Source organism: Hemiscyllium ocellatum, chromosome 11, assembly GCF_020745735.1.
Source record: "Hemiscyllium ocellatum isolate sHemOce1 chromosome 11, sHemOce1.pat.X.cur, whole genome shotgun sequence".
Taxonomy (NCBI): domain Eukaryota; kingdom Metazoa; phylum Chordata; class Chondrichthyes; order Orectolobiformes; family Hemiscylliidae; genus Hemiscyllium; species Hemiscyllium ocellatum.
Genome location: NC_083411.1, coordinates 38,139,281 through 38,163,125, shown reverse-complemented (window position 1 = coordinate 38,163,125; position 23,845 = coordinate 38,139,281). Strand labels below are relative to the sequence as shown.

Below are 23,845 nucleotides of genomic sequence, written 5' to 3'. Positions count from 1 at the left end.
CTACTGAATTATTCTTGAAGGTGCCCAATCTCAACAATATATAAACTAAGCTGATCTTAGCTAAATGTGTAGGGACACAATGATTAACCTTGGCCAGTAGTTAACCTCGCAGCTAGATGTGGGTATATCTGTTTGCGTTCGACCTCTTAAGTGAGTGTTGTGAGAGAATTGAATTGGGCTTGGTTATGCTGACCCTAATGCTATTTGAGCTCATGTTTGAATAGTCACATTGATGATATCCATTAGGTGGAAGATCTTATGATAGCGTATCATCAATGTTGTTGCAGCGTGTTTCTTTCACTGACCGTAATAATTCTGCAGAATCTCCAGGTTGTTGGCGAAATGACCTTTTATTGAATAAGATCTTGATGTTTGCGTTCAGTGCACTTTGAGCTGCAAACTAGTGAGACAAGCACAACTGTTCCTGGAAATAATTGTTTAATACTAGAATGGTTTAAAATCAGAGGATGGAATTAATAGGAATCTGAGCAATGTGGGCTATGGTGAAATATATGGCAAGTCCAATTTTCAACATTAGGAGCAATTCATGCCATCTTTAATGCTTTCTACAAGTAGCATGGTAATATTCTCGCTAAACAGCAGTGAAGTACTAGTGGATGGTGATAATTGCTTATGAAACACCTTTTTAAAATCCCAACTCACCTCATTAATATTCATCTTACCACGCTCCCTAATGAAGTGCAATGTTGGGAAATCTCAGCAAAACAACAGAAACAACTAGCTGGCAGTTTCAGCTAGTCATTTATTTTGAGCCATCGCCATATTGGAAACAAAATGCCAACGTCCCTGGGCATGCTTCTTGGGCACCAGCCACGTGCATCCCATATCCAAGGAGATTGGTACTTTGGTATGTGCCAGCCTATAAGAACCATTAAAGCATGTTTTCAATCCACTGATAGTGCAGCACCGAAGGGCAGAATATTCTGACAGGTATCATTCTAATGCTGCAGCAGGGACACTAGGCACTCATAGTCATGAACGCAACTCATGGATTGGACCATTTACATCTCTGGGATCTTCATTCACTCTGAAAGTGCTTGTTCCTTTGGGATTACCTGAATGCTTACAGCATCTGTGCTTTGCATTTTTGCACTTTGCCCCACAGCCAGAGATACCCAGACTCATATTACTGCTGAAAATGTGTTGCTGGTTAAAGCACAGCAGATTAGGCAGCATCCAAGGAACACTGCCTAACCTGCTGTGCTTTAACCAGCAACACATTTTCAGCTCTGATCTCCAGCATCTGCAGACCTCACTTTTTACTCATATTACTGCTGTATTGCCATGCAATAACAAAGCCGGGGAGTTTGCCATAATTGTCAGCAGGCCTTAGTCAAGCCAAGTGGCATACCTTTCGTTCATTAATTCTTGGCTCAGTAAGTCAAGGGCAACTCCCAAAATGAGTCCAAGGACAGTTTGGACAGTCAGTGTCAAGGTCCTCTGCTTATGTGGGCAGAGGAGCAGAAAAACAGGCAGAAACTTGCCTGTTTTGACTTTTTCTGGCCTATTGTGATCTGATTTCCTGATAGAATGAGAGAGGCAGGGTATTACAGGAGTGGCATAGCATTACTGTAGGTGAAAATAGGGAGGTGTCCCAAGGGAGTAACTAGGCAACACAGGGGGCATGCAGGGTTAGTGATATCAGGGTAATAGGTTGATTAGATCGAGTGGGGAAGATGTTGTAGGCAGTAGTGAGAATGGTAGAAAATGAGCCTTTTTGGAGGGTAGATACGTTGTCAGAAAGAGTGTGAGGTATCAGAGAGAAAACATTGCAACTTAGCTTGGTGTTTGGAGAATGATATTTACTTAATTCCTACAGAGTTGGGCTCTCTTCCAGATGGTGAAGACTGCACTGAGCTGGGTGGCAAACTCTGACTGGATTGGCATGATCTGGCATCATGAGAGAGGAAGTCCCATAATGCCACCCTGTTCATCAGGATCTCTAGGAACGTGCCTACAATGTGGGGTGCTGTTTCCACCTGTCTGTGTTTCTGGGGCAAATGTCAGCTGCTATACTGGGCAGCTCCAGACAGGTGCACAACAGGCTTTAAAAGGCAGTGAAGGCACAAGGGATGACGGTGAATTCTAGAATATCTAGTGAATACCAAGTTGTTCTACAAACCACATATGGTAAAATGGTGTGGAAATTGGACATGAGAGACACTGTGGGGGAGTGGTACATAATTAAGTTTAGTTGGCCAAAAAATGACTAGACAACTTGCGACACCTTGTAGAAGTGCCCTCGAAACAAAAACTTTACAACTTTTAGCCGATAAAATATAACATTCAGCCTAAAGTTATGAAATATAATACAGTATTGTTTCATCATCAAGTGCATTTGGGAAAGTGCAGCACTTTTTCTTGACATGTTTATGGAGAAGATACCAAGTGGCAGAGCTTCCATTGTCTAAGTGAATCCAGATAGATTTGCTGACTTTGACATTTGTGAGATGGAGGTTTAGGTCCAGAGTTGAATGGCATTTATCTTGGAATAAAAAAATGGACAGAGTTGTGGTTTGAGAGTTTGTGACTGAAAGGATAAAGAAAAGACTTCTGAGAAATGGATAAGGAACGCCACATTGGTTCAAAGGAAACAGAATGCTATGATGAGATAAGAAGTAGAGTATTGAATTTCCTGAATTAATCACCATTTACCAGCATCATGCAAAGTTACCTTTTCTGAATTAGATTTTTAAATTTTTGTTGGCAGTATAGGATAAATTATCTCTGTTTCTACAGTCAAGTCAATGATGGTCAAAAGGGATTTGATTTCCAAAGTACTGTTGAATCACATTTCCTCTAGCCCCAGTACTTCATGTGATTACTGCATGAGGCAAACAAAGTGCAAGTTGGGGCCAAGTCGATTTTGTTCTCTGTGCTAAACTGAGAGGCAAATGCTGTTTAAATTAACAGCAACAGAATGCTGTTATTGTTTCAGTTCCTATTTGCTGTCCAGCGCATCTGTTAAATTGCAATGGACATAAGGTGAAGACAATTGGGTTTGTCCTTATACCCCTGATTACTTTAATTTGAATGGACAGATAATTCACCTGCAGTTTTTGGTGGTGGGATGGTTGGAAAGTGGCCAGGAGGAAGATGAGGTTTTTTTTTCTTCTGTGTTAAGGATGAACGTCACTGTTCCTGGTTTATCAGTGTCTTTCTTGATGCATTTGTCCATGTCTGGTTCAACATTTCTAATGACCTACTGGCAGCTTGGGACATAGCCTCAGCATAAGGATTCAGGGCATTAGTGATCTCTACAGGAACCTGTTTGTGCAGTGTCAGTGACAGAAGTGACGGGGAGACTTTAAAAATGTTCTTGATGTGTTTCCACTGCCCTGTTGGTAACAGCTAACCATGACAAAGCTTGGAGTAAAGAGCTTGTTGTCTTATGTCATGTATGTGGACATTGTGGCCCACCCTATGCAGCAGATTAATTATAGCCAGCGCTTGAATGCAGGAAATGTTGACCTGAGAGACGTCACTGATACTGGAGTGAATTTCCTGCCAGTGGATTTGCAGCGTTTTGCAGAGGCTTTGCAAGTGATATTTCTCTGTGATTTGCAATGCCAGCTGTTCATTGTCCACATCTCCAATGCATTGCAGGACTGGCATGAGCAGGCTGATAGAGGACCTTTTAATCTTCTTGATGTTTAGCCTAAGGTCAGTTCTTTGATTAGCCTCCGTGAATTCAATGATGATAGTTTGGCACTGAACCTCTGTGCACATGCACAAGAGTCCTTTGCCTTCAGTTCGGAACAGTCCAACCTCTGTCATCCAGCTGCAGACTGCAATGTAAGTTAGCAGTTTCCTGTTTGCCCTGTAGACTTTGTATTTATGTTGCTATTGAGTAGCAGCGGATGAAAGTTTCATCTCGCTGTTCTTAATGCTGAGTAGAAATAAAATTTAAGTGTGATGATGATGCAATGTGCAGTTTATCACTTTGCTTACTTGTCCAACTTTGGGTGTATCCATGTCACCATCATTCTAGTTGGAAATCATTATGACTTGTATTATTTGCAGGGTTTTAAAGAAGTGACTGTAAAGATAATAAATGATTTGGGTGCAGTCTTCTGAAATGTCTTGGATTCTGAAAGGGTCCCAGTACATAGGAGATTTGCAAAGTAACACCTGCTCAAAAAATGAAAGGAGACAGAAGGCTGGAAACCAAAGGTCAGTTAAGCTGACATCTGTCATTGGAAAATTGCTGGAGGCCATTATTAAGGAAATTTTGGCTGGATACATAGAAACTCATAATATAATCAGGTGATTTTGTGAAAAGAAATGATTTTTTTTGAACTAGAAAAATGAACATGAGTAGGCCATTCAGTCCCTTAAGCCCATTGTGCCATTCTAGATTATGGCTGATCATCCATTTTAATGTTGTTTACTCGAGCTATCCCAATATTCCTTGATTCCATTAGTGTTTAGAAATCTATTGATTGTCTTGAAGATCCTCAATGGTTGAGCTTTCACAGCCCTCTGGGGTAGAAGGCTCCAAAAGTCTGCTTTGAAGAAATTTATCTTCATCTCTGTCCTAAATGGCTTTCCCCTTCTTTTGAAGCTGTTCCTCCTTGTTCGAGATCCACCAGCTAGGGGAAATGTCCTTGCTGTATCTATCTTTAAACAATTTAAGAATTTTAGAAATTTCTGGTCCAGATCCTGTTGTAATCTGAGGTAATCCTCTTTGCTGTTCACTACACCTCCAATTTTGGTGTCATCTGCGAACTTACTAACTATACCTCTTATGTTCGCATCCAAATCATTTATGTAAATGACAAAAAGTAGAGGACCCAGAACCGATCCTTGTGGCACTCCACTGGTCACAGGCCTCCAGTCTGAAAAACAACCCTCCACCACCGCCCTCTGTCTTCTACCTTTGAGCCAGTTCTGTATCCAAATGGCTAGTTCTCCCTGTGTTCCGTGAGATTGAACCTTGCTAACCAGTCTCACATAGGGATCCTTGTTGAATGCCTTACTGAAGTCCATATAGATCACATCTACTGCTCTATCCTCATCAATCTTCTTTGTTACTTCTTCAGAAATCTCAAATCAAGTTTGTGAGACATGATCTCCCACGCCCATGTTGACTATCCCTAATCAGTCCTTGCTTTCCAAATACATGTACATCCTGTCCCTCAGGATTCCCTCCAACGACTTGCCCACCACCGAGGTCAGATTCACCGGTCTATAGTCCCCTGACTTGTCTTTACCGCCCTTCTTAATCAATGGCACCAAATTTGCCAATCCCCAGTCTTCCGGCACGTCACCTGTGACTATCGATAATACAAATAACTCAGCAAGAGGCCCAGCAATCACTTCTCTAGCTTCCCACAGAGTTCTCTGGTACACCTGATCAGGTCCTGGAGATTTATCCACCTCTAACCGTTTCAAGACATCCAGCACGTCCTCCTCTGTAATCTGGACATTTTGCAAGATGTCACCATATATTTTCCTACAGTCTTTATCTTCCACATCCTTTTCCACAGTAAATACTGATGCAAAATATTGATTTAGTATCTCCCCCATTTTCTGTGGCTCCACACAAAGGCCACCTTGTTGATTTTTGAGGGGCCCTATTCTCTCCCTAGTTACCCTTTTGTCCTTAATGTATTTTAAAAAACCCTTTGGATTCTTCTTAATTCTATTTGCCAAAGCTATCTCATGTCTCCATTTTGCCCTCCTGATTTCCCTCTTAAGTATACTCCTACTTCCTTTATACTCTTCTAAGGATTCACTCAATCTATCTTGTCTATACCTGACATATGCTTCCTTCTTTTTCTTAACTAAACCCTCTATTTCTTTAGTCATCCAGCATTCCCTATACCTACCAGCCTTCCCTTTCACCCTGACCAGAATGTACTTTTCTCTGGATTCTTGTCATCTAATTTCTGAAGACTTCCCTTTTTCCAGCCGTCCTTTTACCTGCGAACATCTGCCTCCAATCAGTTTTGGAATACCAAAATGAAAGGGTCCCTAATACCATCAAAATTGGCCTTTCTCCAATTTAGAACTTCAACTTTTAGATCTGGTCGAACCTTTTCCATCACTATTTTAAAACGGATAGAATTATCGTCGCTCCCCCACTGACATCTCAGTCACCTGCCCTGCCTTATTTCCCAAGAGTAGGTCAAAGTTTGCATCTTCTCTAGTAGGTACATCCACGTACTGAATCAGAAAATTGTCTTGTACTTAACAAATTCCTCTCCATCTAAACCTTTAACACTATGGCAGTCCCAGTCTATGTTTGGAAAGTTAAAATCCCCTACCATAACCACCCTATTATTCTTACAGATAGCTGAGATCTCCTTACAAATTTGTTTCTCAATTTCCCTCTGACTATTAGGGGGTCTATAATACAATCCCAATAAGGTAATCATCCTTTCTTATTTCTCAGTTCCACCCAAATAACTTCCCTCAGCACAGCTGTAATGCTATCCCTTATCAAAAATGCCACTCCCTTTCCTCTGTTGCCTTCCTTTCTATCCTTCCTGTAGCATTTGTATCCTGGAACATTAAGCTGCCAGTCCTGCCCATCCCTGAGCCATGTTTCTGTAATTGCTATGATATCCCAGTCCCATGTTCCTAACCATGCCCTGAGTTCATCTGCCTTCCCTGTTAGGCTCCTTGCATTGAAATAAATGCACGTTAATTTATTAGTCCTACCTTGTTCCTGCCTGCCCTGACTGTTTGACCCTCTTCTATTCTCAGCTGTACCCGTCTCAGATTGATATCTTTCCTCACTATCTCCCTGGGTCCCACCCCCTCACCGTACTAGTTTAAATCCTCCCAAGCAGTTCTTGCAAATTTCCCTGCCAGTAAATTAGTCCCCTTCCAATTTAGGTGCAATCCGTCCTTCTTGTACAGGTCACTTCTACCCCAAAAGAGATTCCAATGATCCAAAAATGTGAATCCTTCTCCCATACACCAGCTCCTCAGCCATGCATTTAAAACACTGGAGAATGCGGCGTTGTGTGATTTTTAACTTTGTGCACTCCAGTCCAACACCGGCATCTCCAAATCATGTCTTCTGTTCGTGGCCACCATACCATTTACCACCTGAATTGCTAGCTATACTTGCTGTTAGCTGTCATGAACTTATGAACAAGGATGCCCAGATGTTATGACGTGGAGTCAGACAGCCAAATGGAATCAATCTTTCGACCTCTATATTGACAATGCAGTAAAATTAAACCCTTCAAAGACCCTCAATTGGCCACAATGGTTCCTCTTCAGACTTTTTGAAAAACCATTCCAGACTCTGAATAATCAATTCAAGACACTGGGTCTGTAGTCTAAACAAAAGACGTAACAATTCATTACTAGTACTTTAGCAGAGCAAAATTAAACACAGAAGTAATCTAATTGATGTCTCTGATTCAAATCTTTGTTTTCAGTTCCACTCACGTAAAATGCAGACAGGCAAAAAAAAGAGTTGAGGGATAATTAAAAGAAAATAACAAAGTTGGGCAGATTACTGGTGGTTTTTATGGCTTGATATTCTACAGACATATATGATTGTTCCTTGGCTGACTTCGCCACACTCAGGAAGTCCGTAATACTTAGTCTTTATTCTCTGAACTTCCAATAACTGATAATAGAGGTTAGGGAGGGAGCTTTCAAATCTTCATGCTGTAGCATTGACAGTTAAGCGCCTTCTCACAAAAAGCACATTCTGAATCCCAGTCCAAAACTCTTGTCCTAACCCTGTCAGTCTGACTGTGCCTACCCATGAGGTCCCAATTACCATTCAATATCTGCCATTTGCTTGAGAATATGTTCTCTCCCAGACTTGCTTTAACCAGTTCCCAGGTGCTGACCTTGTTAATGCCAAACGTTTGCTATCGGGATATGCATCCTGCTTTCTCCTGTGTCAAAGCGTCTATAGAATCCTTTTGTTCAAGTTTCAATCTACAATTAATTTCAAGGCCTGACTTTGCAAGCAAAAAAAAACATCTTTTGTCCTCTCTCCCTGTTTTAACACAAGTTGTTGCCCATAGTCCAAAGGCCATTCTCCACTCTCAGTTTTCAGTTCACAGGTCCAACCCAAAATTGATAAAGAATAAAATAAAAATAATGAAAAATCAGTGAGTGTTCTAATAAAGATCCCTTTTAGATGTCAACAGTTCCAAGTCTGTTGAAGTACTCTGCACCTCTGTCCCTCTTCCCACTAATCCATCTGCCATCATTGCTGAAAGGAAGCAGAGTATAGGGATAAGTCGGTCACTTTTGGGTTGGTAAGCATAATAAATGGAGAACCTAAACGAATTGTGCTAGGTCCTCAGTTATTTATCAAATATATCTGTGGCTTGGATGAATGGATCAAATGAATAGGAGCTAAATTTACTGATGAAACCAAGCTGGATGAAACTAAACGGTGAAGAAGAGGTAAGAGTGTCTACAAATGGATATATATTGGTAGTCAACAGTTTTATTTTCTTTGAGAGAATTTACTGCCTGTATAGTTGTTTATGCATAACCAATGAGAAGAAAATAAAGAATCGCAGTAGCAATTTTACAGCCGATGTTGCTAATGTGAAACACCAACATGATAGCCAAAGAGAATGAAGTGAAAGAGAAACATAGAAGAGTTTTGAGTCTTCATACTTTTCATCCAGCACACGTACATATAATGGTATGATTGTCTAAATCAGTGATATCTTCGAGGAGAAAGTGAGGACTGCAGAGGAGATTAGAGCTGAAAATGTGTTGCTGGAAAAGCGCAGCAGGTCAGGCAGCATCCAAGGAACAGGAGAATCGACGTTTCGGGCATAAGCCCTTCTTCAGGAATGAGTAAAGTGTGTCCAGCAGGCTAAGATAAAAGGTAGGGAGGAGGGACTTGGGGGAGGGGCATTGGAGATGCGATAGGTGGAAGGAGGTCAAGGTGAGGGTGATAGGCCGGAGTGGGGTGGGGGCGGAGAGGTCAGGAAGAAGATTGCAGATTAGGAAGGTGGTGCTGAGTTCGAGGGATTTGACAGAGACAAGGTGGGGGGAGGGGAAATGAGGAAACAGGAGAAATCGGAGTTCATCCCTTGTGGTTGGAGGGTTCCTAGGCGGAAGATGAGGCGCTCTTCCTCCAACCGTCGTGTTGCTGTGGTCTGGTGATGGAGGAGTCCAAGGACCTGCATGTCCTTGGTGGAGTGGGAGGGGGAGTTGAAGTGTTGAGCCATGGGGTGGTTGGGTTGGTTGGACCGGGTGCCCCAGAGGCGTTCTTTGAAACATTCCGCAAGTAGGCGGCCTGTCTCCCCAATATAGAGGAGGCCACATCGGGTGCAGCGGATGCAATAAATGATGTGTGTGGAGGTGCGGGTGAATTTGTGACGGATATGGAAGGATCCCTTGGGGCCTTGGAGGGAAGCAAGGGAGGAGGTGTGGGCGCAAGTTTTGCATTTCTTGCGGTTGCAGGGGAAGGTGCTGGGAGTGAAGGTTGGGTTGGTGGGGGGTGTGGACCTGACAAGGGAGTCACGGAGGGAGTGGTCTTTTCAGAATGCTGATAGGGGAGGGGAGGGAAATATATCCCTGGAGGTGGGGTCCGTTTGGAGGTGGCGGAAATGACGGCGGATGATACGCTGTATGCGGAGGTTGGTGGGGTGGTAGGTGAGAACCAGTGGGGTTCTGTCCTGGTGCTGGTTGGAGGGGCGGGGCTCAAGGGCGGAGGAGTGGTAAGTGGAGGAGATGCGGTGGAGGGCATCGCCGATCACGTCTGGGGGGAAATTTGAAGAAGGAGACCACCTGGGTTGTACGGTATTGGAACTAGTCCTCCTGGGAGCAGATGCGGTGGAGCCGAAGGAATTGGGAATATGGATGGCGGTTTTACAGGGGGCAGGGTGGGAGTAGGTGTAGTCTAGGTGGCTGTGGGAATCAGTCGGTTTATAGTAAATGTCCGTGTTGATTCGGTCGCCCGAGATAGAAATGGAAAGGTCTAGGAAGGGGAGGGAGGAGTGATATGATTGTATCCTTCAAGCTATCTTCTGTATCAGTTGTTGGTGTATTGAGGGAAATAGAGGTGAGGCATATGTGGACTTGTGGGAAAGTTTTCACTCCTGTGTAGTCACAGTCTGTCAGCAGGCACTTGGTTATCCTTGATATTCTGCTGTTTCTCAGCTTCAAGTAAGCTCCAGGTTGTGGAGACTGCCACTTTTGCATGCCCACCCTCATTGGGTAGAGTTATTCCAATTGGAAGACACCTGCTGAGTAATAATGCCTCCAATAGACTGACCCTCAACTCGTAGGCCCTGCAGTATAGAGTCCAATGCCAACCAAAGAGTAACTCTTGGAGGAAGGGGATTTAGGGAGATACACAATATCCAAGATGCATTGGCTATTTGATGCAGCCAAGCCCAACTGGATTGTTCCTGGTTGACCATATATTGAGGGCTCCACCTCCCTATCGACTTGGAGCCTTCTTCAAAATCTCCTTTCATGCCACCTCTGTCTTACCATAGAAATCAGTACCAAGAATAAATGCTTCATCCATTCTGTGCCTTTTGAATGAGCAAGAAATTTGCTAGATGGAATATAATGTGGGTAGATGTGAATTTCTCCATTTTGGCAGGAAGAATAGAAAAGCGCTCTATTATTTAAATGAAATAAAACTACAACTCTGTGCTACAGAGAATTCTACGTGTTCTGAATCACAAAAGATTAAAACACAGGTTCACCAAGTAATTAGGAAGATAAATGGAATGTTTGTGTTTATTGTAAGGAGAATATCAACTCAGCACCAACAGAAAATTGGAGTGGTGGGAAGGGAAATCTCTCATTCTAAGCTTTCATTTCCCTCAAGACCATTGCAAGAATGATTTTAAGCTGGAGGAGGAACCATATGCAAACCTCCAGAAGCCCTTCTCAGGATACTCCAGTAGATGGTGAGGCCTTCCACCTCCATTCTGCCCACCATCCCTAACTGCTTGAAGAGCATCCTCATGTTCTTACTCAGGCTCTCACAGATCTTCCTCATTCATCCCATAGCATCGATGCATACTCTGGTTTTCTGGGTGAGAGATTTGTACTCAATCAGCATGCTCTGTATGAACAACATTGGTATGAAACTCCAGACATGACCAGCATGGAAACTAATATAGAGAGTATGTCTTTCCAACCTGAAAATGACCCATTGATCCTGATGTTCTGTTTTCTGCATGTTAACCAATTCTCAATCCATGTTGATATGTTACCACCAATGCTCTAAGTTTCTATCTTCTGTAATAACCTTTTATGTGACACCTTGCTGAATGTCTTCTTGAAATCCAAATACACTACATTTACTGGTTCCCCGTCATCAACTCTGCTTGTTATATGAATTTATGAAATGGAAATCCTTCTTGACAAATACACTGGAATTCTTTGAGGATGTAGTTGGTAGAGTTAATGAGGAGGACCTCACTTATATGAGGTTTATTTGGATGTTCAGAATGCTTTTGACAAATTCCCATTCAAGAGATTAACATGTACAATTGGAGAATATGGGATTGGGGATAATGCATTAAAATGGATAGAAAATTGGTTGGCAGACAAAAAAAACAAAAAGTAGGAATAATTTTTTTTCACAAGTGGCAGTCAGTCATTTGTAGGATACTGCAGAGATCGAGTATTGACAATATATCCATGATTTAGATGAGGAAACAAAGAATAAAATTTCAGCTGAAAAAGGTGAGTAGGAGGGTGAGCTGTGAAGATGACATAGAGATGCTTGTGTGATTTGAACAAGCTGGGTGAGTGGGCAAATGCCTAGCAGATGTGGTATAATATGGATACATCTGAGGTTATCCACTTTGGGAACAAAAGGTAGGAAGATGGTTTATTAGCTGAATGGCCATAAATTTGGAGGGGAATGTACAATGAGACCTGGGTGTCTTCACACCAATCCTTTGGAAGTTAAGTGTGCAGTTGCAACAGGGGGTAAAGAAAGCAAATGGTATGCTGGCCTCTTTAGGTTTGAATGTAGAAACAGGGATATCTTGCTGCAATTATATAGAGCCTTGGTGAGACTATACATGGATTATTATATGCGTTTTCTGTCTCCTTATCTGTGGAAGGATGTTATTGCTAGAAAGGGGATACCCCGAAGATTTACCAGACTGATTCCTGGGCTGACAGTACTGACGTAAAAGGTGGGCTTGAATTAGTCGGATTATGTTTGCTGGAGTTCAGAAGAATGAGGAGGGATCACTCAAAAACATAAAATTCTAACAGGATGTTCAGCCAGAGTAGATGCAGGAAGGAAGACTTCTAAGATGAGGGACTCTAGAACCATGGGATCAGAGTTTAAGGATATAAGCAATGTGACCTAGGACTGAAATGAGGAAAAATTTCTTCATCCCGAGAGAGGTGAATTTCCTACCACAAAAAGCAGTCGAGGCAAAAACATTATGATTTCAAGAAGGATTTAAATATAGCACTTGAGGCTAATGGGTTCAAAGGATGTGGGGAAGACTGGGAACAGACTATTGAGTTGGACATAATGAATAGAGCAGGCTTGAAGAGCCTTATTTCATAGGACCATAGGATCCCTGCAGTGCAGCAGAGGCCATTTAGACCATCAGGTCTCCACCAAACTGCTGAAGAGCATCCCACCCAGACTCTCTCCCCCTCTTTGTGAAGCAACATCTGGAGTACTGTGTACAGTTTGGTCTCCTTATTTGAAAGGAAAGATGTCAAGGTTGAAGAGGTTGTGCCGATGCCCATTAGATTTTAGGAGAGGTTAGTGGGACTTGATCAGGTGAACACTCACAAGACGATCCGCCTTTGTGGGGGAAACTGTAACTTGGAAACAAAGTTTAATGTCAAATGATTTTTTTTTAACAACGCGATGAGAGATTTTTATCTGTGGATTTCTCTGCCCCAAAAAGCAATGGACATAGTATCCTTAAATTTATTGAAAACTGTATTGGATACATTCCTGATAGATAGATAGATCGATAGATAAAAGAATTACAGGTGGAGGTAGTGGTGGTGGGCAGGGTGTAAAGTGGAGTTCTGGCCACATTCAGAACAGCCATGATCTTATCGAATGGCAGAACAGATTAGAACGATCTACTCATGCTCCCATATACAACCAATCTCAGGACCTACTGAAAACCAGACAAAGCAGCTTGGAGAATCTAAGGTTATTACCTCTCAGTGAGAAACTTAGAAAAGTTGTTTGTGTTAAGCATCTATATAATGGTTAAACCTATACATATAATTTATTTTTGCTTCTGCTTAACTTGGCAGTAATCAGTTTCATTGGATATACTTTACGCAAGTTACAGTTCTTGTTTCAAAATAGTAAACATTTCTAGTTTCTTGATCACAAACAGAAAATGCTAGACAATCTCAGCAGGTCTGGCAGCATCTGTAAGGAGAGAAAAGAGCTGACGTTTCGAGTCTAACTGAGTCTAGCTTTGTATTAGCATTGACAAAAGGTCAGTTAGACTCGCAACGTCAGCTCTTCTCTCTCCTTACAGATGCTGCCAGACATGCTGAGATTTTCCAGCATTTTCTCTTTTGGTTTCAGATTCCAGCATCCACAGTAGTTTGCTTTTATCTCGTTTCTTGATGATCTTGGAAGGAATTCTATTTGTTCGATTTGAGGCATTCATGATTGGAACATTGAACTTCTGTCAAGCTTGGGTGGGGAAGAAAAGGAAATGTTATGTAAGGCATTTGGCCTGAAAGGGTTGACTGAAGGTTTGAAATAGCTCTACCCACCAAGCGATAAATAATTTGTTTTGAGAGGAGTCTGTCAGTTCTGCATTCTACAATCTATAATCACTTAAAATGATATCTAGATTTATTTCTTAGGAAAGAGCAATGTTTTCTCACCTATTGTTAACTTGTCTTAAGTGAATGGAACCTGTCACTTCACTTTTGAGTAACAAGAAGTAGTTGATTGCATAAGTAGGTCCCTCTTCTGCCAAACACTTCTTAGTAGTCCATTCTTCATCACTTAAGACTAGTAAGCACCCATAGACTAGTATTACAAGAAATGTTGGTGACTGCAAATCTACCAAAGATGATTTCACCAGCAAACTGTCAACTTTATGCATCTCTTACAACAATTTTGACCTCTGTATCACCACCAGACTCCATCCCTGTCACACCTCGCTTGCTGTTGGAACCCTTCATCTGTTTGTGACTTCTAAACTGGGTTTTACAGCCCATTCCTTGCCAGTCTCCTGCCTTCCACCTTAAACTTAGAGAAAACTTCAAAAATGGGCCCATATCTTCATTAAGGCCAAGGCCTGTTCACACCTCATCCTATGCTCTGTGACCTACATTGACTCCTAGTTAAGTGGCGCCTGGGTTATAAATTTCTCATCTTTATTTTCAAATCACACCACAACATTACATCTGCTTGTCCCTAATCTCCACCAGCTCTACCATTCTCAGATATCTGCATTCCTTCAAAACTTGGATATTCTTTATTTAGTCTTTGGTAGTGATGTCACAAATGAGAGACTTTTTTTTGAGGCAATGTGTCACTTAAATTATAAATGCTGCAACTAGAGTGCACTGACCCAACCTGGATCATGTTGAGTTTCTTGAGTGAGTATTTTACAAGTTGATGGTAAATATCCCTTCATAATTCTTTCTTGTGCTTCATGTGTGGGAAGCTCTTTCATATAGTCTTAAAAGTGAGAGATTATTTTAAGTATTAGCACATAAAATTGTAATTGCATCTTCTGAATAGAGATCTACACTGATACATGTAATGTTCTACTGTAGCTAACATTTGGGGCTGTGGTTTTGGTGCACTACCCATCTAAGTTGTGAAGGAAAAAAGAGGTTAGCAATTTCCTAGATTCTAAGTTAGTCCTTAGAGGTGAAACACAGTGTTCCATCACTGTACCAGCATGTTTTAAAACGATGTCACAAGGAATTAAGGGCTACGGGGAGAATGTGGGTAAGTGGAGTTGAAATGCCCATCAGCCATGATTACATGGCGGAGTGGACTCGATGGGCCGAATGGCCTTACTTCCACTCCTATGTCTTTTGGTCTTAAAACAAATTAATTCAAAAACGATCTGAGACCCAAGATTCAAGTAAATAATATGACAAAGGAAGGCCATGCAGAGAAAGCATGAAGTGAGCGATTTTATCAACACAAAAAAAATTGCATCAGAGTTTTTTTAAGCACTTTTGTGTGCTTCATCGCAATATACTGCATAAGAATTTACGTACATTAAAATTTGTCTCACTCATTTTACAATATTGTCTTATCATTAACCTAACTTGAGTCAAACATCTCAACCTCTACTAGTAAGAAAAATTTCTGGCTTTTATACTGCAGTTCGAACCCAAAGCAAAATTGTACACTAATGCCCTGGTCTCTCCAATAACATTTTATCAACAAACCTTAATGTCAAAAATGATGATCTTGCATCAATTTTGCTTTACATAAGCCTGCACAAAACTACCTTCAACAAAAAGTTAGATAGTTTTTATCTCTATAGCTCTGTTTATATTAGGCGCAAGTTTACTTGTGGGTGCATTCTCCAGTCGTACATGCTTGTGCACAAACACAAAGCTGGTTGTAACCAGCCCATCCCTCTGCACAGCAGAAATCTGTGAACCTTCTCTCAACCACTTTTTGTGCAATTCAGCATGACTGCATTAGAAACAAGAAGTAAGTAGATGACCACGACCGTCATCTTGTGCAGAATGGAATAGGTGACTACGTGACTGCATTGGTTGAAAGAGGAAAGATGACCAGAACACCAAAAAAAAAATTCCTTACTCATTGAATATCTGTAGTGTTGTGAGCACATTAATTCTTCACTAACAGGTTTTTAAATTGGGATTCACAGACATAAAGGGGTCCGTATTTGAGTACTTCATTTGATTTATCTGTATGTAACAAATTAACATTGTGGATGCTACCAATTTGCACAAGTTTGAAAATCACTAATTTTAACCAACTGCAAGCCTGTTCTCCCTGTGTCTTGTGGATTTTGTCAGTGTGTTCCGGTTTCTCCCACAGTCCAAAGATGTGCAGGTTAGGTGGATTGGCCATAGTAAATTGCCGATGTGCAGGTTAGGTGGATTAGCCATGGGAGATACAGGGTGACAGGGATTCTATGGAGGGAGGCAGGGGAGTGGTTTGGGTGGGATGCTGTTCGGAGGGTCGGTGTGTACTCAATGGGCTGAATAGCCATCTTCCACACTGTAGAGAGTGTGAGAATTCTAATTTCTCATGTTACAGAGCAAATAATATGGCAATCCAGACGACTAATTTTAAAATAACTTCACTCCTATATTGTATATCGATTCTATTCGCTTACACCAATTTCACTAACTGAGAATATTTTATTCTTTGTTGATGTCAAAATGGCAGCTGCAAAATCTGCACTATTGATTGGGTATTCCTGCAGACTTTATTTTGCTCCTTAGTGGATCGTGGAATCTATCATTTAATGTCCTGTTTATCTATTTTACAGCTGATTCACTTACTCTGACTGTTCCTGAGCTGGTGACTGGGCAGTTGAGGAATTCAGTCAACATTCCTTGTACCTACCATCCATCGCCTTTGTATGTTGAGTTAGAAGTCACTTGGTATTTTAATACATACACCATTATTATTCGAAGAGATAGAAATGGTTATTATATTCCTCGTTTCAACAATCGGGACCGAGTCAGTATTAAGCGTAGTCCTGGATCTGGTGATGTTTCACTTATTCTGAAAAATCTGTCATACAGTGATCGAGGAACCTATACTTGTGAAGTAAAATGGCAGACTAAACATGGATTAAATCAAACTGAAACAAGAGCAGATGTCAATTTAATTGTACGAAGAGGTAAGTTTTTTTCTTTGGGATGTTGATTATGATTAACTACAACAAGGATCAGAATAATTGCTGAAAGATTGTGATCTAGCATGCCAGAATTTGAGTTTATGGAACTGTCTTCTTTCTCCATAGATACACAGCAGTTCCCACGACATTTTCACAATGAATTTTACCTTTTGTAAAGCTGCATGTTATTTAGGTTAAGACAAGTTTTGTAGTTTCCTTGTATCTTATTTGGAATTGCTACAGTACAAGTTTCCCTCAATGAGTGAGTTGAAGTCAAGTCCTATGTCTTTCAAATAAAAATGATTATATCTGCAGCTTTTTTGGACTTTGTATACTTGTTAAATTATTTGTGAAGAGTAAACAACATTTAGAAATGCAAAAGTCAGAAATAACATCATTTGCAAATTGACCTCTGACATAAATTTCACAGCAAGGCAAAAGAGGGCAGTCTATATTGAGGTGCTGTCACTGATGAGTAGAACTCATTTTGTGAGCTAGAGGCAAGTAGACCTTGGCAATTAGAGGGGTGAACCCTTTGGTGGTATTGCCATTGGTGCCTGAGTTCAAACACTCAGGAAACCCAAGCCCTCTTTCCCCTTGCTCTTTCCTCAAAGGAAGTTGGCTTAATGCAGTTTGGGGACACTCCACATGGCAAGGGAATGTTTAAATGCTGGCAGTCTGATCAGATATCCAATAATAGACAAATTAATTGGCTATGTACTATAGGTGACCATGCTTCTGTTGACACCATCGCAGGTGGCAGTGGGAACACATGGGGGTTCCCCCTCAAAGATTTTCACCACCATTTTATCACTGCTGCCAGTCAGTCTCAAGCTCTGAGGAAATCTTAGCCAATAACTTGTCAAAACTAGAAAATGCTAGAGATGAACAGCATTTAAGCAGAAATAGGGAACAGAAGTAGGCACAGGAAAAGAGCAAAACTAGAATCCCTATAGTGTGGAAGCAGGCTGTTTGGCCCATTGAGTCCACACTGACCCTCCGAAGAGCAACCCACCCAGACACACCCCATTTTTGTAACCCTGCATTTCCCATGGCCAATCTAACTAACCTGCACATCTTTGGACTGTGGGAGGAAACCAGACAACCTAGAGGAAACCCATGCAGACATGGGGAGAATATGCAAACTCTATGTAAACAGTTGCCTGAGGATGGAATCAAACCCAGGTCCCCTGGTGCTGTGAGGCAGCAGTGCTAAACACTGAGCTACCAGAATGGGGACAGAGGAACTAATATACCAAAAATGACTTGATTGTGGCCAACTTTAACAAGTTTGTTTAACAGGATTGTATTCTCTCAAAAGACTGAGTAGCTACAAGTAAGGTCACAAGTTCAGTGACTAGGATCAACCAATTCTGTTCAGAACTGATTTTGGAGATTCACCCCCATCAGCATTCATTGTAAACCTTGGTGCTGATATTTATTTGAGGCAATAATTAACCTTGTAACTTGAGTATGCTGCACACAATCAAAAAGTTTCTTCTAGTATGTTGGTTCCAATTACACTGCAAGTAATAATGGCAGAACACAACAGCTGAATGCAAAATATTTGTGACTTTTCTCCATGATTCATTTTCTCAGAGGGAATTACTACACTGTTATTTTCTCGCTAAGATAGTAACAGAGTTCAATGCCAGCACATAAGTATATTAATTCACTGGTAATCACCACACTAAATTTCTACTCATGTGTTGGAATTACTGGTGACTTCAAATATGCCATTACAGAGTTGTGTTTTAATGCCTTGGTATTTCTGAATTAGTCTTTACATATCTTCATACTTTGGATGTCTTATTTCATGTGAAGATAAAGCTTTTCTGTAACATTTTAATTACTTTCCCCAGCTTTACCTTCAACTAGACCTCCGGCTAGTTTGTCCCCTGTGGTTACTTCTGCATGTGGTAAGATTGTTACTCTTATATTTCTGTAGGCCTCTGTATTGTGATTCTGTTTTTCAAAATTCATCATTACAATTTGTTCCTTTTAGAAAGGACAGATTAATATTATTAACTTGAAGCACAGATTTGGATGCAAAATGAAAGCAAGAGAGAGTTCTACAACACAAGAGTTCTTGTTTGGTTTTGCAGTCATGCATCTTGATATAAAATTAAGGATGTTAGTATTGTGTAGTATTATTTTAATTCAGTAACATTTACACCACTAGATTGACAGACAAACCAGTTAAAAGTTCATCTCTGTTGGGATGGAATGTCTAAATATATCACTTGACACCTAGTGTACACTTGCAGGATCAAACAGCTTATTGAAATTAGACCAGTGGGAAGAAACCTCCTGGGGGTTAGAAGTTTCTTCAATGAACAAAGGAAAGGCATAAACTTTTATACATTTGTTTTGAATCTATTCTTTGCAATTATAAATCAATCATATTATAAATTAATTACATACACATTTAATCAAATTTATTATGTGCCTATGGTCAATGATGGGCAGCCTTATAGACAAGTAAAAAGTGAGGTCTGCAGATGCTGGAGATCAGAGCTGAAAATGTGTTGCTGGTTAAAGCACAGCAGGTTAGGCAGCATCCAATGAACAGGAAATTTGACGTTTCGGGCCAGAGCCCTTCATCAGGAAGGGCTCTGGCCCGAAACGTCGAATTTCCTGTTCCTTGGATGCTGCCTAACCTGCTGTGCTTTAACCAGCAACACATTTTCAGCCTTATAGACAACCCTTGGTCGTATTCCATGATCTTGTAATATTCATCAAACCCCCTTATCTCTAACCTCGGGACTTTCACAATGCATGCTGTATGTAACTATATTCTGACTTCTGCACTTGTAGTTCAGTCCTCCCTGCTGGTAATATGGGGCCCACTCTTATTCTGTAGTGCTGTATTGTCCATTGGGTTTATAATGGAATCCCTTTAATGCTTATTATATTCTTTTTAGGAGGTTGTATGTATAATCTTTCAACAATTCAAAATATATACTTATGATTATCTGGAAATATTAACCAAAGTAGATCTATTTGTGATGGATCTCAGATTTTACATCAGTTTGGTATGGAATTTTTTTATCAGCATACTCTAAGGTGTCCTTATCCACCTGTCTCTGTATAAACACCTGTAGCTGTGTGCTTGCAACAGGACCCTTTGTGTGCTAACTTTATCTCGTTACCTCGAATATATTCTGTCTGCAAAGCTACAATTGTCCTAACTTATGGCTTACTTTAATGCTACACTGAATAAGCTATTCTAGGTCAACTCAAAACCACTTTCGGGATTTTGTGCTGTTTTCAGCCATGGCCACACTCAACACTAACTTATCCAAAATGCCTGGGTGGTGAATCTGAAACTCATTGTGTCAAGTAGACAAAAATCTTACTGTCTCAATACAATAAATGCAGCAATTGGTACCTCAGTGTCTCAGGCCATATGACATAGGGGCAGAAGTAGGCTCTGAGTTTGTTTTGCCATTCATATGATATGATAATCTTCAACTCCAGTTTTCTGCTTTTTCTCTAACACCTTACTCCCTTGCTGCTTAAAAATCTATTTTAGCCTTGACTATGTTTTGTGACCTAGCCTTGACAGCCCTCTGTGATATAGAAATCCAAGATTCATAACCTCTGCTAGTTTCACTGGCTGTCCCAGTATTTGTCCATAAATCAGTCATAGATTTTAAATTTGAGATTGCATAATGTCTATCAAAGTTATTAAGGGCTAAAGGATATAGGTTGTTCAATTAATTTAGGTCATTTAGTAGTCACACTTTCACGTGTGGAGCTGATTCAAGAGGAATTTTTATTTATTCAAGGATTTAGGCCTAGCTGGCTGCCACGGCATTTCTCATCCATCTGGGTTGCCCTCTTGAGCTGCTTTATTCTATTTTGTGTAGATACACTTACAGTTTGAGAAGTTGTTCCAGGATTTTGTCCACATGACATTGAAGGAAATTCCAAGTCAGGATGGACAGTGGTTTGGAGGGGAACTTTCAGGTGGATTGTGTATTTACTACTTTTGTCTTTCTAAATATGTTGTCTTCAAGATGTAGATAATGATTGACTAGTTGATCACAGAAACTGAGTTGTTTTCACTGCTTGCTCCTGTTCCTTTGCTGCACACGTGTCAAGTGTCATGATGTTGCATGAGTTCCATTTACTGAAGCTAAACAACTAGGGAAAACCTTATGCTCTTAATAGTACTTGCCAACTTGTTGAATTGTTTTAATTGAGCCCAAATAAAGAAGAATTTCCTTCTTATATCTGCCTTATTCTGAGATTAAGCCCTTTGGCCCTAAACTTCCTCCCCGGGGGGTAACAACCTTTCTGCATCTGCCTTGTCAAGTCTCCTCAGAATCTTGTGTGTTTCAATAAGGTCGCTTTGTATTATTCTAAGTTCCAATGATACAGCCCCAAATCTATTGACAGACCCTCCATTCTTGGTATCAGCCCAGTGAACCTTCATTAAACTACTTCCAATGTCATTATTTCTTTACTTAGATAGGGGTCACAGTATTCCAACTGTGGTCTGACTAATGCCTTGTTTAATTTCAGCTAAATGCCCGTATCTTTGTACTCTATTCCCCTTGAAGTAAAGGCCAACGTTCCATGAAGGAATTAACATTCCATTAAAGTTGATCATTTATGAAGATGAAATGACTGGTCAGTTTTGTTACAGTTCAATTTCTTTTTATTCCACAGCTGCTTTCTCTTGTGGTAGGACCTTGAAAGGCTGGTGATTAAACTGTACAAAAATAAGTTATACAAGTAGGCAGCTCCAAATGATTTAAGATTCAGGCAGCAGTACAATAACAATGTGTCTTCATTAAGTCATACAGCACAGAAGAAGACCCTTCAGTTCAATTCATCCACGCCCACCAAGTTTCCCAATCTAAACCAGTTCTATTTGTCTACATTTGGCCCATATCTTTCTCAACCATTCCTATGCAATGGAGATTACAAGTGGGTACTTTCTAGCTTCACTAAGAGCTTCAAAATGGCAAAATTAAATTAAAGAATGTTCTGAATGAATTCCTTGTATAGCTGTTTCAGATCTATATTGCTAATTGGTTTCATCTTAGAGGTAACACCAGCCAGAGTTAAGGCAAAAGTAAATAGATACTTCACCATCAAAGAAATCAAAGTGTATCAGATGTAGACTTGAAGTCAAAGACAGGTCAGCCACAACCTTCCTGAATGACAGAGCAAACTTGGGCAGCTGAACTGCCAACTTCTCTTAATTCACCCATGTTTGTGTCCACAATAGTTTTGAAAGACTGCTGCTTTCAGGCTTTTGTTAGATGCCATTTCAGTATCTTATGAAATTTTTTGTCACATTAATATTACTAAATCAAATGTGATAGAATCTTTGCATTGTTTTGGCTTGCTTTTGAGTGTTTATAATTGTCATTGACTTGAACACAAAGGAGGGTGCACCCTGATTCTTTCAGAAAATAAAGATGGAGAAATGAGGAATGCCATTTGGTGTATTGTACCTTGAATACACTCAATGCCTATGCAGTTGAAGCGCTTGCACCTTCTTTGCATTCTGTCAGAAACTTTGCCAGTAAGATCTTGAAAACCATAACAGTTCACTCTTGAAAACAACACTTTCGAGAAAAAAGAAAAGGAAACTAAGACATTCTATTCATCCATATTTCCTGTTCTTTAAAGTGTGTGGATGTGTATGTAAATTTTAAAGTGTGGGAATTACAATACAGGACTTGTGATGTATGGAGGAGATTGGACAATTAGAGTAGAAACAACAATGGGAGCATTACTTGTGGTTCCGGTTCAAGTTCCTAGTTATGGTGTGGGTGCACAATTACAACACTAATGGCACCAGTTTCCTGTGTTATTGCATTAACAGGAGATACTATTAAAGCTAATAACACTCCAGTCCTTTGTCCATCAGAATATCCGATTTGTTTCCTTGAAGACTGTAGGGGGTTTTGACTTCACTATCCTATCCAGAAATTCATTGTCAAACCTTAACTTCTCTTTATCTGCAGCAGAGATTTCTAAGTGTTCCAGATTGATTTCTTTATACCACTTATTATCTTACAAACGATGTGATCCATTTTTTTTACATCATTGTCTTGCTTGAAGAATTGACATGATATTTGGGTGGCAATCACTTGGGTGACTGATGGGCAGCAGAGGGCAGTAATAACCCACTAACTGAGAGTTCAAATTGAAATTATTTCCTTTCACTGGAAGAGAAATGCATGGCAGAAACTTTATAGTTCGCATTTTTGTAAAGCCCAAAATTTAATGTGTGCGATCATAATTTTATTCCTTTTGCTTTTGTCTCTGAAAATCAAAAACATTAACATTGTATATACATTTTTTTGTTCCTTTTCAAACCTCAAAATGTTAAGGGAACTAGAATAGCTAAAGACAAATCTGGGGAGAAAACTAGCAATTCGAGTCTGACCTTTCAGGAATAAAACTAGAAAATGTAGCTTCATACGGAGGGTGGGAGACATTTTGGAATTGTAAGGCAAATTATGATAAACTGGTCATAAATTTTCAACAAATCAATAAGAAATGTTTTAGGAATTGATGTGTGAAGCTACTGTATTTCAGTACTAGAAACCAGCTTTTCAGCCCACCATGTCAATGTGGATTCTCTGCAAGTACAGTTCAGTTAATCTTGCTCATCTGCCTGTTCTCTGTAAACCTGGAGTGTTATTTTTCCTCACAGTTGCTTGTCTTGACTTTTTGTCCTGCATGAACTTTTATGGGGCATGCTGCCGTGACCTATTTACAATATTTAAGTTACTCAAGCTGATTGTCATTTTTCTAAATGACCTGGAGGAGGGGCTTGAAGGCTGGGTGAGCAAGTTTGCGGATGATACGAAAGTCAGTGGAGTTGTGGACAGCGAAGAAGGATGTGGCAGGTTACAGCGGGATATAGATAAGTTGCAGAGCTGGGCAGAAAGGTGGTAAATGGAGTTCAATGTAGCGTAGTGTGAAGTCATTCACTTTGGTAGGAGTAACAAGAAGATGGATTACTGGGCTAATGGTAGGTTACTTGGTAGTGTGGATGAGCAGAGGGATCTTGGTGTCCA

The 23,845-nt window shown here is 40.5% G+C and overlaps 1 protein-coding gene across 5 annotated transcripts in view; it reads left to right on the top strand.

Annotated features, from left to right (window-relative positions):
• LOC132820173 (V-set and immunoglobulin domain-containing protein 4-like) overlaps positions 1–23,845 on the top strand; it is a 47,246-nt gene that overhangs the window by 309 nt on the left and 23,092 nt on the right. For 4 of the 5 annotated variants that reach the window (XM_060832134.1, XM_060832133.1, XM_060832132.1 and 1 more), the window contains exons 2-3: positions 16,443–16,799; positions 18,659–18,715. In XM_060832134.1, coding sequence (XP_060688117.1) covers positions 16,443–16,799; positions 18,659–18,715 — 414 coding nt within the window. The remainder of the gene's footprint in view (positions 1–16,442; positions 16,800–18,658; positions 18,716–23,845) is intronic. The other variant, XM_060832135.1, reaches the window with a different exon arrangement.